At 44.7% G+C, this 13,747-nt stretch overlaps 2 protein-coding genes across 4 annotated transcripts in view; one reads left to right on the top strand and one right to left on the bottom strand.

Moving 5' to 3' along the window:
- scn4bb (sodium channel, voltage-gated, type IV, beta b) overlaps positions 1-8,486 on the top strand; it is a 58,665-nt gene extending 50,179 nt beyond the window's left edge. For all 3 annotated transcript variants that reach the window (XM_052457103.1, XM_052457101.1, XM_052457102.1), the window contains 3 exons: positions 4,283-4,505; positions 4,713-4,842; positions 5,029-8,486. In XM_052457103.1, coding sequence (XP_052313063.1) covers positions 4,283-4,505; positions 4,713-4,842; positions 5,029-5,125 — 450 coding nt within the window. In that variant the 3' untranslated portion in view covers positions 5,126-8,486. The remainder of the gene's footprint in view (positions 1-4,282; positions 4,506-4,712; positions 4,843-5,028) is intronic.
- Positions 8,487-8,548: 62 nt separating this feature from the next.
- On the bottom strand, positions 8,549-13,152 carry LOC118390142 (transmembrane protease serine 4). The gene is made up of 13 exons (XM_035780408.2): positions 12,811-13,152; positions 12,593-12,654; positions 12,314-12,451; positions 11,969-12,121; positions 11,191-11,317; positions 10,985-11,098; positions 10,864-10,907; positions 10,589-10,751; positions 10,300-10,466; positions 9,913-10,008; positions 9,234-9,376; positions 8,944-9,093; positions 8,549-8,795 (listed from the first exon to the last, which is right to left on the bottom strand). The coding sequence occupies exons 3-13, from the start codon at positions 12,441-12,443 to the stop codon at positions 8,784-8,786; spliced, it is 1,299 nt and encodes a 432-aa protein (XP_035636301.1). The 5' UTR covers positions 12,444-12,451; positions 12,593-12,654; positions 12,811-13,152; the 3' UTR covers positions 8,549-8,783.
- Between the last annotated feature and the right edge of the window lie 595 nt (positions 13,153-13,747).

The following is a 13,747-nucleotide window of genomic DNA, read 5'->3' as shown; positions in this document are numbered from 1 at the left end:
TGTGTGTGTGTGCGTGGCAGTTTAAAATATTTATCAAATAACATTGTTAACCTGCACTCTGAGTATAATAACACTTTCAACACTTTTTTGTTTCAAATTATCTGCTCTTGTGAAATCACATCACAATAATCTGAGATTTACCGCTACTCGAATAACTCATTTGATTGTTAGGATTTGTTGAATCAATAAATATGTATGATCTTAATTTGATTTGCCCCAACAAAGAGTGTATCAACCCCTACAATAAAAATGTACATGAATTATAATACACATAATAATTCACATTTCCAGTTGCTGCAGGATTATGTTCCTGTTGTAGCAAACTGTCTTAAATGACATCTGTACGTTATTGGATGTCTTGTAGTTCTGTAGAGACTTCTGCTATAGGAGCAGCTTGTCATCAGTTACTGTCTGATCCAACAGGCTTCACAGTTCTATCAATGCTCTTCTCTCTTCTTAATGGTCTCTGAACTGCTGATATGAACAAAAGGCATTAATGCACCTGGCTGTGAGATGGTCTGTTGATGTATGGATCATATAGAGTCTGCAAAAGGGATAGACACACTGGGTCATTTTCTACTGTTGTTGTTTTTCATTATTGAAGTACTGTCTGTCAAATGTCAATATGGTGCATTATATCCCTGCACTTCATTTGAGGGAGAATACACAGGAGAATAGGGTAAGGAGCGTTCTTAGAGAGCACTAGATTACTAACCCTGTGTTATGGATTCAAAGATGTTACAGACATCACACTTCCTACCTACCTCAGACAACACTGACCTCAAATACCAAATTCATCCAAGGTGCTACACTAAGGTCATTGCTTCTTGCTGTGTATGGACAACCAAGCATAACAACTGCCCCAAAACAATCTGCTACACAGTGACACTCATGAGTTAACCCCTGCAAAGCCCTTCCCTGACTAGTCCAGACCAGCAGGAGAAGATTATGGGCTGAACACTAAAGCTGTCAGACAGCCAATCAATATCCTCCTCCATAATATGACTAACGCTCCCATTATTGCCATAACAACATATAAGTGTTGGGTGTCCCCAATCAATGCCATTACACTACATAACTTTTTTGGTTTATCTACATACAGTATCCTTAATCATTTGATTAATAATTCAACCATTTGATTGGCTGGTAACGATCAATAAATCAATTAACGAGTTGTGTTTGTTTTTCTCCTCTCTGGGGTCTGGGAAGACAGCTTGACTGACAGATAGAAGCTAGTAACTGTAGTGTATTGTATTATAGTCAGTCACCTCAGGCCACAGGCTATACTGAGCCTCTACTGACCAACAGCACCTGTCAATCAACAAGCACTGTATAGTCTATCTATTATATAGTCTCTCTGTGTGAGCTCTGAGTGAGTCTCAGTGGGTGAGGGATGTAAGGTTAACACACAACGTATGTGCATAGCACACACAAGTACGTAGACACCACAAAGGCACAAGCGTGTAGAGTACACATATGGCGGCAGGTAGCCGAGCGGTTAGAGTGTTGGACTAGTAACTGAAAGGTTGCAAGATTGAATCCCTGAGCTGACAAGGTAAAAACCTGTCGTTCTGCCCCTGAACAAGGCAGTTAACCCACTGTTCCCAGGCCATTACTGAAAATAAGAATTTGTTCTTAACTGACTTGCCTAGTTAAATAAAGGTAAAAGTAAATAAAAAATATGCAGTACATTGCTTGTTCTGAACAACAGAGGGAAGGGGCAGGTTTGGTGAGGGACTATAGAAAGGCAGAGAGAGCTGTGGAGAGAGTGAGTGAGGCAGGGGAAGACAGCAGGGTGAGTGAGGCAGGGAAGACAGTAGGGTGGGTGAGGCAGGGGAAGACAGCAGGGTGGGTGAGGCAGGGGAAGACAGCAGGGTGGGTGAGGCAGGGGAAGACAGTAGGGTGGGTGAGGCAGGGGAAGACAGCAGGGTGAGTGAGGCAGGGGAAGACAGCAGGGTGGGTGAGGCAGGGGAAGACAGCAGGGTGGGTGAGGCAGGGGAAGACAGCAGGGTGGGTGAGGCAGGGGAAGACAGTAGGGTGGGTGAGGCAGGGGAAGACAGCAGGGTGGGTGAGGCAGGGGAAGACAGCAGGGTGGGTGAGGCAGGGGAAGACAGCAGGGTGGGTGAGGCAGGGGAAGACAGCAGGGTGGGTGAGGCAGGGGAGACAGCAGGGTGGGTGAGGCAGGGGAAGACAGCAGGGTGGGTGAGGCAGGGGAAGACAGTAGGGTGGGTGAGGCAGGGGAAGACAGCAGGGTGGGTGAGGCAGGGGAAGACAGCAGGGTGGGTGAGGCAGGGGAAGACAGCAGGGTGGGTGAGGTTGCTCCCTCATTGCGCTCTGCTAGGTGGAATAAGCTTTTTTTTCTTTCATCCTCTGTTTTCTTTTTCTACCTTGCTCTTCATGAAATATTCACCACTCCATTCCCCGCTAATTGTTCCCAACAAGACGGGAACAATCCGTCAGAGCAGCCAATCCAGGAAGTGTCTGTGTGTGTTTGTGTGAGTAAGTAGCTTTCTTTCCCCTGAGTTACACACACACACACACACTCTCTACCAACTGTCTCACATACCCAAGAGAGCCCAGGTACAGTCAATAACAATGAGTGCTGCCAGGTGCTACACTGTAAAAAAACAACAACAACAACAAAACAAAGTATAAAGCACAAATAGTGAACATTTACACAGGTACACACACCCACCCACAATAACATACCTGACATACCCCAACCAAAAACCCTGGACCAACGGAGATATCCGTACCATGCTGAGAGCCTGTAATGCAGCATTCAATGTCAGCAGAATGAACCCTGATGACTCGGTGGCGGGTGACGCATACAAGGCAAGCAGGTACGAGCTCCGCAAATCTATTATGAAAGAAAAAAGACAATACAGGCTTCAACTTGAATTGATATTTCACAAATCAGACTCATGACGCATGTGGCAAAGACAACAAACCATCAAGACTACAAAGGCAAATCCGTCTCTGTGGTGACCACCAAAACCTCCCTCCTAGCAGAACTTAACACATTCTATGTTCGCTTCGAGGCAGACAATACTGAGTCATCCAGGGAGACTCATGCTACTCTGGACGACCAGGTGCTTTCGCTCTCCCAGGCCATAGTCCCCACCTGCTTCAAGGAGACCACCATCGTCCCAGAGCCCAAGGAAAACAAGGTGACATGCCGCGTCGCACTCACCTCGGTCATCATGAAATGCTTCCAGAGGCAGGTCATGACCCACATCAAGGCCAGCATACCAGGCACACTGGACCCACTCCAATTTCCTTACCGCTCCAGTAGATACACGGAAGATACCATTTCCATCGATATTCACACGGCCGTAACACATCTGGAAAAGAGGAACACCTATGTGAGAATGCTGTTCATTGGATAGTCTAGCATTCAACACCATTGTTCCATCCAAGCTCGACACCAAGCTCGGAGCCCCGGGTCTGGACACCACCCTCTGCAACTGGGTCCTGGACCTCCTGATGGGCAGACCACAGGCTGTGAAGACTGGCAACCACACCTCCTCCACACTGACTCTTAACACAGGGGCTTCCCAGGGGGTGTGTCCTCAGCCCTCTGCTGTACTTCCTCTTCACCCATGAACGTGTGGCTTTGCAACTCCATCATCAACTTTGCTAACGACACCACGATTGGAGGCCTGATAAACAACAAGGAGTCAGTCTATAGAGGGGAAGTAAGTGAACTAGCATTGTGGTGACAGGACAAAAACCTCTCCCTCAACGTCAGCAAAACAGAGGAGTTGATTGTTGACTTCAGGAAGCAACCGCAAGGTCCTCCAGCGGGTGATGAAGACGGCCTGGAACTGTGCTCCCACCCATCCAGGACATCTACTTGAAACGGTGCCTGAGGAAGCCCTGCAGCATTAATAAGGACCCCACACACTCCAGCCATGAGCTGTTCACTCCCTTACTGTCGGGCCGCCGGTGTCGGAGCATGAGGTCTGATACCAGCAGGCTCAGAGACAGTTTCTATCTACAAGAAAATCAGTCTGTTGAACACTTGAACTGGACTCGCCGCACCTTAGCACACATATCCTCACTCAATTTCTCACTCACTTTCACACACACACACACACACACACACACACACACACACACACACACACACACACACACACACACACACACACACACACACACACACACACACACACACACACACACACACACACACACACACACACACACACACACACACACACACACACACACACACACACACACACACACGTGATTGATGGCTGCCTGGTCCTCTCAGGTGTGTGAGTCTGTGATTCCGTCAGACGGGATGGATCCCCATCCAGTGAGTATCTACCGGGAGCGGGTGGAGTTTATCGGCACCAGTGATCACAACAACATCTCCATCCTGCTTTGGAACATCACCTTTGAGGACGAGGGCCAGTACACCTGCTTCGGACGCAATCCCAAAGAGAAGGGCAAGAACCACAGCGCTATCTTTACCCTTGTCGTGGTGGACGAGTGTGAGTATTAACTAGCGTTCTCTTTGCTTTACTCCAGGCAGGCAGTACAGGTGTTCTGGTGCTAAACTTGGAAATGCTGGGCGGGTAGTCGGGTACCATAAGCAACAACGTCTAGATGTGTTGTGCTGTGTAGACGATGCACTGTAGTTAGCTAATGTCTGTCTGATCAGCGTCTACCTTCTCCCCTCCCTGGTTCCTTCTCTGCAGTACGAGTGGTGGACAACACTCTCACCATCATAATTGCTTCTGCAGTGGGCGGAGCCATCGCCCTGCTGATGACTTTCATGCTGGTGAAGAACTTCATCCTTTTCGTTCTCTTCAAAATCGAGGAGAGGAAGTGAGTAAGACAGATAGGGCCATGGAGACCAACTGGCCATCCACACAGAGAAACACCTTTAGCTCATCTCAGTGCCCCCAAACTGTAGTAAAGCATCAATACAGGCGGGCTACAATGATAAAATTACGTGGGAAAAACAGGTGTCTCTTCTAACCCTCCTCTCTCCTCTGCTCCTCCCGTCCACAGAAAGATCGAGTGCCTTGTACAATCTTCCTCAGCTGATGAAACAAACAATGTCTCAGGATCCAAAACTTCAAAACCACTGACACCAAAGAAGAAATGAGAGTACTTGCATGTATGTACATCCATATATAAATATACAGTTATATCTATGCATATACTGTATTTTTATGCATAAACATGTGTATTGACATGTGACTCCATGGGCAGGCTTCTTGGGCAGGTTTTTTGGACTGAGAAGCACGTCTGATGGAGATACTTCATTGAAAGTGTTTGTTAGTCCAATAAGCTTAGGCTGTGTCCCGGAAACCGCTCCCATACGTTCTAGTTGATATATCTTTTTTTTTTTTTAATTAAGACCTGAACCTAGGACTGTTTTTCATATTATATTAAAAAGAAAATATATGCTTAAGACGAGGAATAATACTATGTAATAATGCTGTTTTAAACTGTGCTGGATCCTACTCCTCTCTCCACCAACCAACCCCACTGCCCTGGGTTCAACTGAAACTGTCTACACAATCAAACGGTGTGTTTGAAGAAAATGTATGGGATATTATTCACAGTTTAATTCAATCTCCAGTGGCATTATGCCACTTCAGATCCAGCTTCAGTCCTATTGCACAATACCACTGATTCACATCAACTTTAGTTTAGTGCTGTTTAGAATACAATATTAACTCTGCTATTCCAAAAGTCATTCATTAACCCTGTTGTATCATATTTAGAAACTAGGGTCTCTAAAGGGTTTTGCTGCGGTGAGGAGTGAGAAAGGATCCAGTTCAGAACATTTTCTTTGCTTGATATAAAACACTGGTGCCTGTTAGCGCTTCTATCTTCCTCTGCTGGTAGGAAGACTAAATACTGCAAACCATTTACCAAATGCAGCAAAACGCAAAGGAATAATACTACAAGCTGATGAATGAAATGATAGACAATCCCTTAACCAACCCCCTAGAAAAAGGAATACACCTCTAATAAGACAAATAACCTTAATGTGTTTATAAGCATGTGAAACCCTAAGGCAGATGTAGAGGCACAATGCCTGACAATAGAAATGTACCCTGTCGTGTTCTTTCCTGGAATCCCACATTTAACCACGTGTGATGTGTTTAGTTCTGCTTTGAAGCTGCTTCCAAATCTGCTCATATCATGCCGACCCTCACCACATCCAGTGGTTGGCAAGGCAATGCACTGGAAACTATTAGGTAGTGGGTTCACTGGCTTGAACATGAACTTGTATCAGACAGAAACACACCCCACATATTCCTATTGTATGTCCACTTACAAATAACTGTCTCTTTGTTGTTCTGAACACATTTAGCCAGACCGATGTGTCGACACACTGCAATAAGTACTGACATGCTGCAGCGCAACGGAATTTATGATGGTTCATTCATGGCTCCTGATTCAACACAAATTCAGCCTGTGCGGAAAACCAGATGTCCCTCATCTATAGTCATTACGGACACCTCCACTAACCACACCATAAAGAGATGCATGGAGCAGCAGTTCGGTTGCAGGTAGAGCGATAGACGGGGACAGATCTTTACTGGACAGTGTAGAATAGACACACAACTAATATCCCATATTCAGCCCATTTATTGTGCCAAACTGGGATAACCCTGAGAAACCCACATCTGATCAGGAATGGACTCCTTTCATGGGTTTCCTAAGTTACTATTGAAATCAATCGCTATTGAACTGCTATGGCATATATCCAATGGTGGCACGTTTAAGATGCTGAATGTCTTGTTTTCAAAATACCTCCAGTGTGTGTGAAAACGTGCGTGTTCAGGGGAGAACTTCATGTCTATGTCCATTGTCTAGGACCTTGCTGCATCTGTCATTGTATAAACATAACAAATATACCTCCCTCAATCACTGAAGCAGTTTCTGATATGGACAAGCCCCAGTATTGCTGTTCCCATAGCATAGCCCTTCAAATACATGCACTGGCTTGTTGCAATAGCAGGAGGGTCTTTTGGGAACTTTACCTTAAAGATGTGCTAGACATGTAAACCACAGAGATGTCTTGTACCAGTGGAGCGGTGAGTGAATGAACCTAAATAGCTGTATATTTAACATGAGGGTAAAGTTGAATGACCTCAGGTGTCTTAGATGAGAACAGATAGAGAGCATGGTTAGATCATAGACAGTAGTAAATGTACTATCTCTGGTAGGACACGGATTTGAGCTTGTGGCACTGAATCCCTGACTGACTCACACTCCTAAGAGAACAGTGATACTATGCAAACACCACTACTGAGCGGAAGACATGCATGTACTGTAGGAGACTGCTCCAGTTCTCCCAATGGGATCTGCTTTCACAACCCTGCCCAGGCATTACAGCAACATGACTATAGCTACTGCAGGATTCCAATACACCATTGAGTTTTTGCTGTGATAATGTGAGCAATAAAAATGACAGGAGCAACAGTAATCAAAGTAGGTTATGGGAAATGGAGTTCTGATGAGCTGATCTATGGAAGATGAGGAATGGGTTTATAGTGCACGGATTTCCATGGCTCATCTTCTATTCAGCAGAAGGGTCTGTGGGATGGACTGCAGTGTGAGAAATCCTTGAAAAGAAGAACCAGTGGAGATATGGAATATAGAGTATGTAATTTAAAGGAGATATGGAATATAGAGTGTAATTTAAAGGAGATATGGAATATAGAGTATGTAATTTAAAGGCGCAACATGAGATTTTAGCCATAAATTACATTTCGTTGTGGTTTTATAAGGAGACTGCTTACAACCGCTTAAAAATGGCTTAGTACAGCTTATCACAATCCGAAAAAGATTGTTGCAAGGACGTGAATGCGTTTTGTATTGCTAATGTTTTTGCTATTGTCAACCTCACAGACGAGAACCAATCGTGATACAGGAAGTTGTACAAAACTAATTTGCAGCTTCATGTAGAATTCTAATAAGTAGGTTTTACTGTGAATTTCTATTCCGTTGGTACTACTGCCATGTAATTCACATTGGGCACTAGTTGCAAGTGGAAATTTTACATGTATAACCTCTTTAATGTACTTAAAGCATAACTGTGAGAGTGACTCACATGTCCTTTTGAAATGCCCTCACACAGTACTGTAGCAGTACCAACTGTCTTCCCTGTACGCTGACAACTGAAAAGAACTGGATGGATGAAGCAATATGAATGTTCAATCTTTGTAGTTTGGAAATGGAGAACATTGTAGTAGCAGAGTTGCTGACAGTGACCTCTGTCATCCATTATTGCACTTTTGACAGCAGAATGTTTGTGAATCTATAATGTCGCCAGACAGTACTGACACCTTGGTCCCACATTGCTATCCCAACTAACGCAAATGTACAGTCATTTCTCTTTACTCCCTCTCAAATGATTCCCCCTCCCATGTAATCTCTCCACCATGCAGATCAGCTGTATTCTTTATTATAAAAGCCACCAGAATCCAATAAACGTTTAAATAAAACCATGTTGTCATTTCTTGGCTGTCAAAAAAAAAAAAAAAAAAGACAATATTATCAAATCACACCCCTTTAAAAAAAATCTGATTTATTAAAACATTAATACATACAGAAATCTCACAGAGTACTTACATCTCTCAAAGGGAGTATAAAATAATAAAAACATGAACAGTCACAGCTCAGTATTCAGTCAGTAGAATGTGTTTGTCCTTTGAGTGAATGTTTGCCAGACTCACTCAGCGCTCATTGAGAGAGAGAGAGAGAACGCCAGTCAGTTGAGTTCTCGGAGAGAAACTGGATTTTTAGGAGTACATCTGAAAAATAGGACAACCAAATAATTTCAGGTAAGGAATTTTAAAGGCACCTATAACAAGTAGGAATGCATCAAAATGAGGTATTATCTGGCCCTGCCCTCCCCCTTTTGAGCCCTAGAGAGGTCTGTGATAGTGGCCAGACTCCCACCTCCATGATGGAGTAGATCCAGTTGAGTTGCTGCTCTACACTGCAGTAGACCCCAGGATTCCCCGGGCGGGCACAGCCCACCCCCCAGCTCACCACCCCCACCAGCTGCCAACACTTGGATAGGAACACCAGTGGACCCCCACTATCACCCTGGGAGAGAAAGAGGGAGAGAGAGCAAAATAAATGACATTAGAAGACAAATGCAAAGTATGACTGCATTGGCAGTGTGATGGTCTAACAAACTAAAAGCAGCCATTTTGTAGGCTTGTGTGTTGGTGGAGGAGCTCTACCTGGCACGCGTCCACTTTGCCCTCCATGTTCCCTGCGCACAGCATTCTGGGAGTGAGTGAAGGGCCGTAGATGGAGGGGCGGGAGCATACCTTCCTGTCAATCAGAGACACAGTGGCACTCTGCAGAATTGAGGCGATTTTACCTGGGCAAGAGGAAAACCTAGTCAGTTGTACAACAATGCATTCAACCAAAATGTCTCTTCCACATTTAACCCAACACCTCTGAATCAGAGGTCCGGGGAGCAATTAACTGCCTTGCTCAAGGGCAAAATTGCAGATTTTTTTCCACCTTGCCGGCTCAGGGATTCAAACAAGAAACCTTTCGGTTACTGTCCCAACTGCTAGGCTAACTGCCGCTCAGGAGATACAGGTACCCTCTTACACTAAGAACGCAAGAAAGCTGAACAGAGACAATGGCCGGACATGGAAGTGTGCACTTGTATATGCTCTGCCATTGTCTTTGGTCTACAGTACAGTGGTAGGTAGCCTAGTGGTTAAGAGAGTTGGGCCAGTAACCGAAAAGCTGTCGATGTGCCCTCGAGCAATACTAGTTCTTCCTGTAAGTCGCTCTGGATAAGAGTCTGTTAAATGACTCAAGTTTAAAAATAACATAGATTGGATTAAGCTTTGGTTATAGACCTGCCTTCTGCTCTGTACAGATAGCCCTGTCCAGTCTCACCTTTCTCCTGCTGGAAGCCCCAGCCAGTCACCACCAAGGGGTCCCCTGCCTTCAGAGGCAGGCTGTGGGGAGGCAGGCACACTGGGCGGAGGGTGTCTGGAGAGTCAAGACACATTTTTTAAATTATAAAACTAGTTGGTTTGAGCCCTGAATGCTGATTGTCTGAAAGCTGTGGTAGATCACAGGTATGACAAAACATAGAATATATTCGTCAATGACAGAAATACAGTCCTGGCAATTCAACTTCATAACACTAGAGGACAGTATGGGAAGTTGACCCTCCACTGTGTGAATATGCTCCCACCCATCATGCTGAGCAACGAAGGTTATAAGCTACTGGAAAGGACTTTGGAACGGTTGAGTAACTGCTGGAGAGGTGTCCAGTACCTCCGGTAGTGACAGGCCTGGTGAGCTTCAGCATGGCGATGTCATAGTCATGAGTGAAACCATTGTAATCTTTATTGATTATGATGGCTGCTACAGAAATACCCCCAGTAGACATCAGGTGGGTGCTACCCAGCACCACTTGCCAGAGGTTCAGATCATTCCCCTCACTGGGTGTGTGTGTGAAAGAAAAAAAAAAGTTAGCATTTGTTTTGCATATGCAAAATTAAACTAAATGTTATGACAGCAAAGAGCGTAATAAAGCAAAACACAACTGAGTGTGTGTGCTGACCGGCTGAAGCAGTGTGCGGCGGTGATAAGCCAGGTGAGGGAGACCAGGGAGCCTCCACAGACGTGCTGCTTGTCTTTCTGCAGGCTGGCCTGCCACGGCCACTCTTCTATGGTTGTGTCAGAACCTCCCACCACCCGATCTTGCCCCACCGCATCCCCACAGTCTGGAGGGACACGCACGGTATGACAAGCAATATGGTAAGCACTTCCAACTTAATACAAAATTCTAACCATTTCTTTCAGGGGGCACCATGAAGTATCATTTTAAATATTTACCTGAGCAGGATAGAGCTATCACAGAACCTGAGATGCAGGTTTGTCTGAGAATCAGAAAGGATTGTCAGTTCCTCACACCTAAACAGTCAGATGGCTGGACAGCATCCAGTAGAACATCTACCTGCTGATGAGTGCAGTGTGAAGGGGACCCTTAGTTCTTGCTCTTACTGCACTGAAGGACTTTCCCAGTGAGTGGTGTAGGCTGGTGATATCCAGTCTCTCGCTTTTAGGGTTCCTGGTGTAGATTACAAACAGTAGCCAGATAGATACAGGAGATGCATCAGACTATGTATCTAACTGAATAGAAGAGTGGAGCGGTCATCTTACAGTGTGTATCCCAGATGCTGACAGGCACTGCGGGTGTCGCTCAATCTCCAGTCGTCTGCACACACAGTGCTCCACCCAGCCTCCACCCTGAACACCTGTAGCACCATGCTCTCACCCACCAACCGCACTACAGAGAGACAAGGATGGAGGAGTCAAATGGGCAGTAAAAGAAAAGTGTTTTCCCTGCCCCTCTAGTGTTTTTACAGACTTGTAGTATTTACAAGTCTACTGTTAAATTTGTTTTACCACCTTTGACATATAAGTGAAGGCTTTCTCAATGACGAAACCTATTGGAGAACACTATAAGAGCACATTTTCCATAACCTGTAGGTACTGTAGGTGGGACTGGATGGATAGTTCAGAGCTTCTTCCTATAATCTGTATGGAACACAATATGGTCTGTACTTAACGTGCAGGGTTCTCACTTATGGCACAAACTTGTGGCACAAACTGAGACATGGGAGAAGTATTTTTGCAGACATTACTGTAGTATTTACTACAGTTTTTGTGGATAATACTGTAGTATTTACTATAATAGTCTACATAAAAATGGCTCAACTTACCCCACAACAGTTAAACTAAGTATGAGGCATTGATCATTTATATTCTTCAACAATCAATGGGTACAAATAATTAATTTTTACATCCCAAAAAATGTATGTAGCAACTGCAGATTTCCCCTTTAAGAGAAAGAAGAATCAGAGAGTGGTATGGTAAGATGAGACGATGATGATGGAGGGAAGGGAGAGGAGATGGAGGGTGGTGCTGGTGGTCTTGCCTGGGAAGGTGGCATTGGCCGGCTTGCTGGACACGCATGTGAGTTCGTCCTTTCCACCAGCACAGTCTGCTTTCCCATCACACACCATCGCCACAGGGATGAACTTCAATGACTGGGAGCAGAAGAAGAACTTGCTGTCGACAAGACACCAGACTGGGGAAGACGAGGGTGGAGGATATAGGATGGAGAGGGGTACAGAGGATGAAGGAGGAAAAGACAATCCGAAGGTTGACAGTGGTGCAACTCTACGATACAGGCTACATACATTACAACAGGAATATGATTTAAAGAAACTCCAGGCTTTAAATGGTAGTTGAAGTTGAGACATGAGGTGGAGGGACATACTGAAGTAAGCACCCACTGCCAATATCACAAGTGTGACCAGTACACAAAACACAGTGATCAGGGTCATCTTTTTCGTAGCCCCCTGGTCCCTCCGGGCCACCGTAACCTGCCTCTTCTGACGTTGAGGCATGATCAGAGCTGTTGGTGTGAGAGGTGAGAACAGGTAGGGTAGTCAGATGTGAGTTGTTAAACATGTTCCTCTCCCATTTTGTCAGTAATAATAAAGGCTACATATGATGTGGTTCTTCAGGTGATATACAGCACTCTGTTTTAACTCACCTTGAGACAGGTCTAGATGTGTGGGCTTGTGCTTGGTGCTCCAAACAGCAGTGTGTGTGAATCTAAAGGGAGGAGGGATTAAAATATATATATATTTAAATAAATAAACTAAAGGAACAGCATCTGAACCTCAAAACATTTGTGCAAATCTAAATGTATCATGATATACACTTGTAGAGCAAAAGGTATAGTTAGTATGTCACGGTCTCATATCTTACCAGTGTGTCCACCAGGCTGTCCTGTCTATCAGCTGCTCTCCAGAAAGGTCAGGTAAGGCTTCTGCCAAGCTCTAGAAACAGCCGTCAAGCAGACAGATGCCACAATGCCAGAATTCTCACAAGCACTTCCTGTGCCCTAATGACCAATCAGCAGGTGGGGCAGGATCTTTGCTAATTAAGCTAATTGGTTTGGTGTGAGGAGGTGATGTGATTAGTGGAATCAGGCAGTTTTTGGCCCTGGCTGGGATAATACCAGAGACAGAAGAGGAAGCTAGAGACGTCTCACTCGTGCCTTTTTTCTGGTTCACATACAGTCAATGAACTACTAAGAAGACCAGACCCAGCTGCTAAATCATTGGTGCCTATGGGAGAGCCACCCCTTAATTAAGCAGACTGGAACTGTGACCTTCTTTGTCTATGGTCAACAGCCTTCATTTATGCTCAGTACTTTCTGTGATCCTTGGGAAGTCCCTACTCTAACCTTAACCCTTACATTAACCATTTTCAATGTCAACTTTAATAGGGTGACATCAGAGGTGGGACATCCCAAGCATTAGACTGTTCCATTGTCCACCATCTTTGATGATACTACAGGCCCAGCACTGTCTGTCTATCTATCACTTTTGACATCTATGGTTGTCAAAACACATTATTGATCTCTACTGTCATGATTCTAGATATCCCATATGAGTAAGCTACTGTACATTTGATTGATTGATCTATGTGAGTGCAACACCAGCTTGAAATGATCTGGATTCTGACAAACAGACAGTACAGTCGTGGCCAAAAGTTTTGAGAATGACACAAATATTAATTTCCAAAGTTTTCTGCTTCAGTGTCTTTAGGTAATTTTGTCAGATGTTACTATGGAATACCGAAGTATAATTACAAGCAAGTGTAAAAGGCTTTTATTGACAATTACATGAAGTTGATGTGA

Source organism: Oncorhynchus keta, chromosome 11 (genome assembly GCF_023373465.1).
Source record: "Oncorhynchus keta strain PuntledgeMale-10-30-2019 chromosome 11, Oket_V2, whole genome shotgun sequence".
Taxonomy (NCBI): domain Eukaryota; kingdom Metazoa; phylum Chordata; class Actinopteri; order Salmoniformes; family Salmonidae; genus Oncorhynchus; species Oncorhynchus keta.
Note: the sequence above shows the minus strand (reverse complement) of the source record. Positions and strands in the feature narration are given on the sequence as shown.

Bases quoted from the DNA above. Each gene is read 5' to 3' on its own strand.
- LOC118390142 (XM_035780408.2), bottom strand. From the start codon at position 12,443: ATGCCTCAACGTCAGAAGAGGCAGGTTACGGTGGCCCGGAGGGACCAG. The intron at 11,318-11,968 runs GCAAGACCACCA...GTCTCTCTGTAG, and splicing joins GGCCAATGCCACCTTCCCAG to TGCGGTTGGTGGGTGAGAGC. The intron at 10,009-10,299 runs GTACTGGACACC...TTGACTCTCCAG, and splicing joins CAGGCCTGTCACTACCGGAG to ACACCCTCCGCCCAGTGTGC.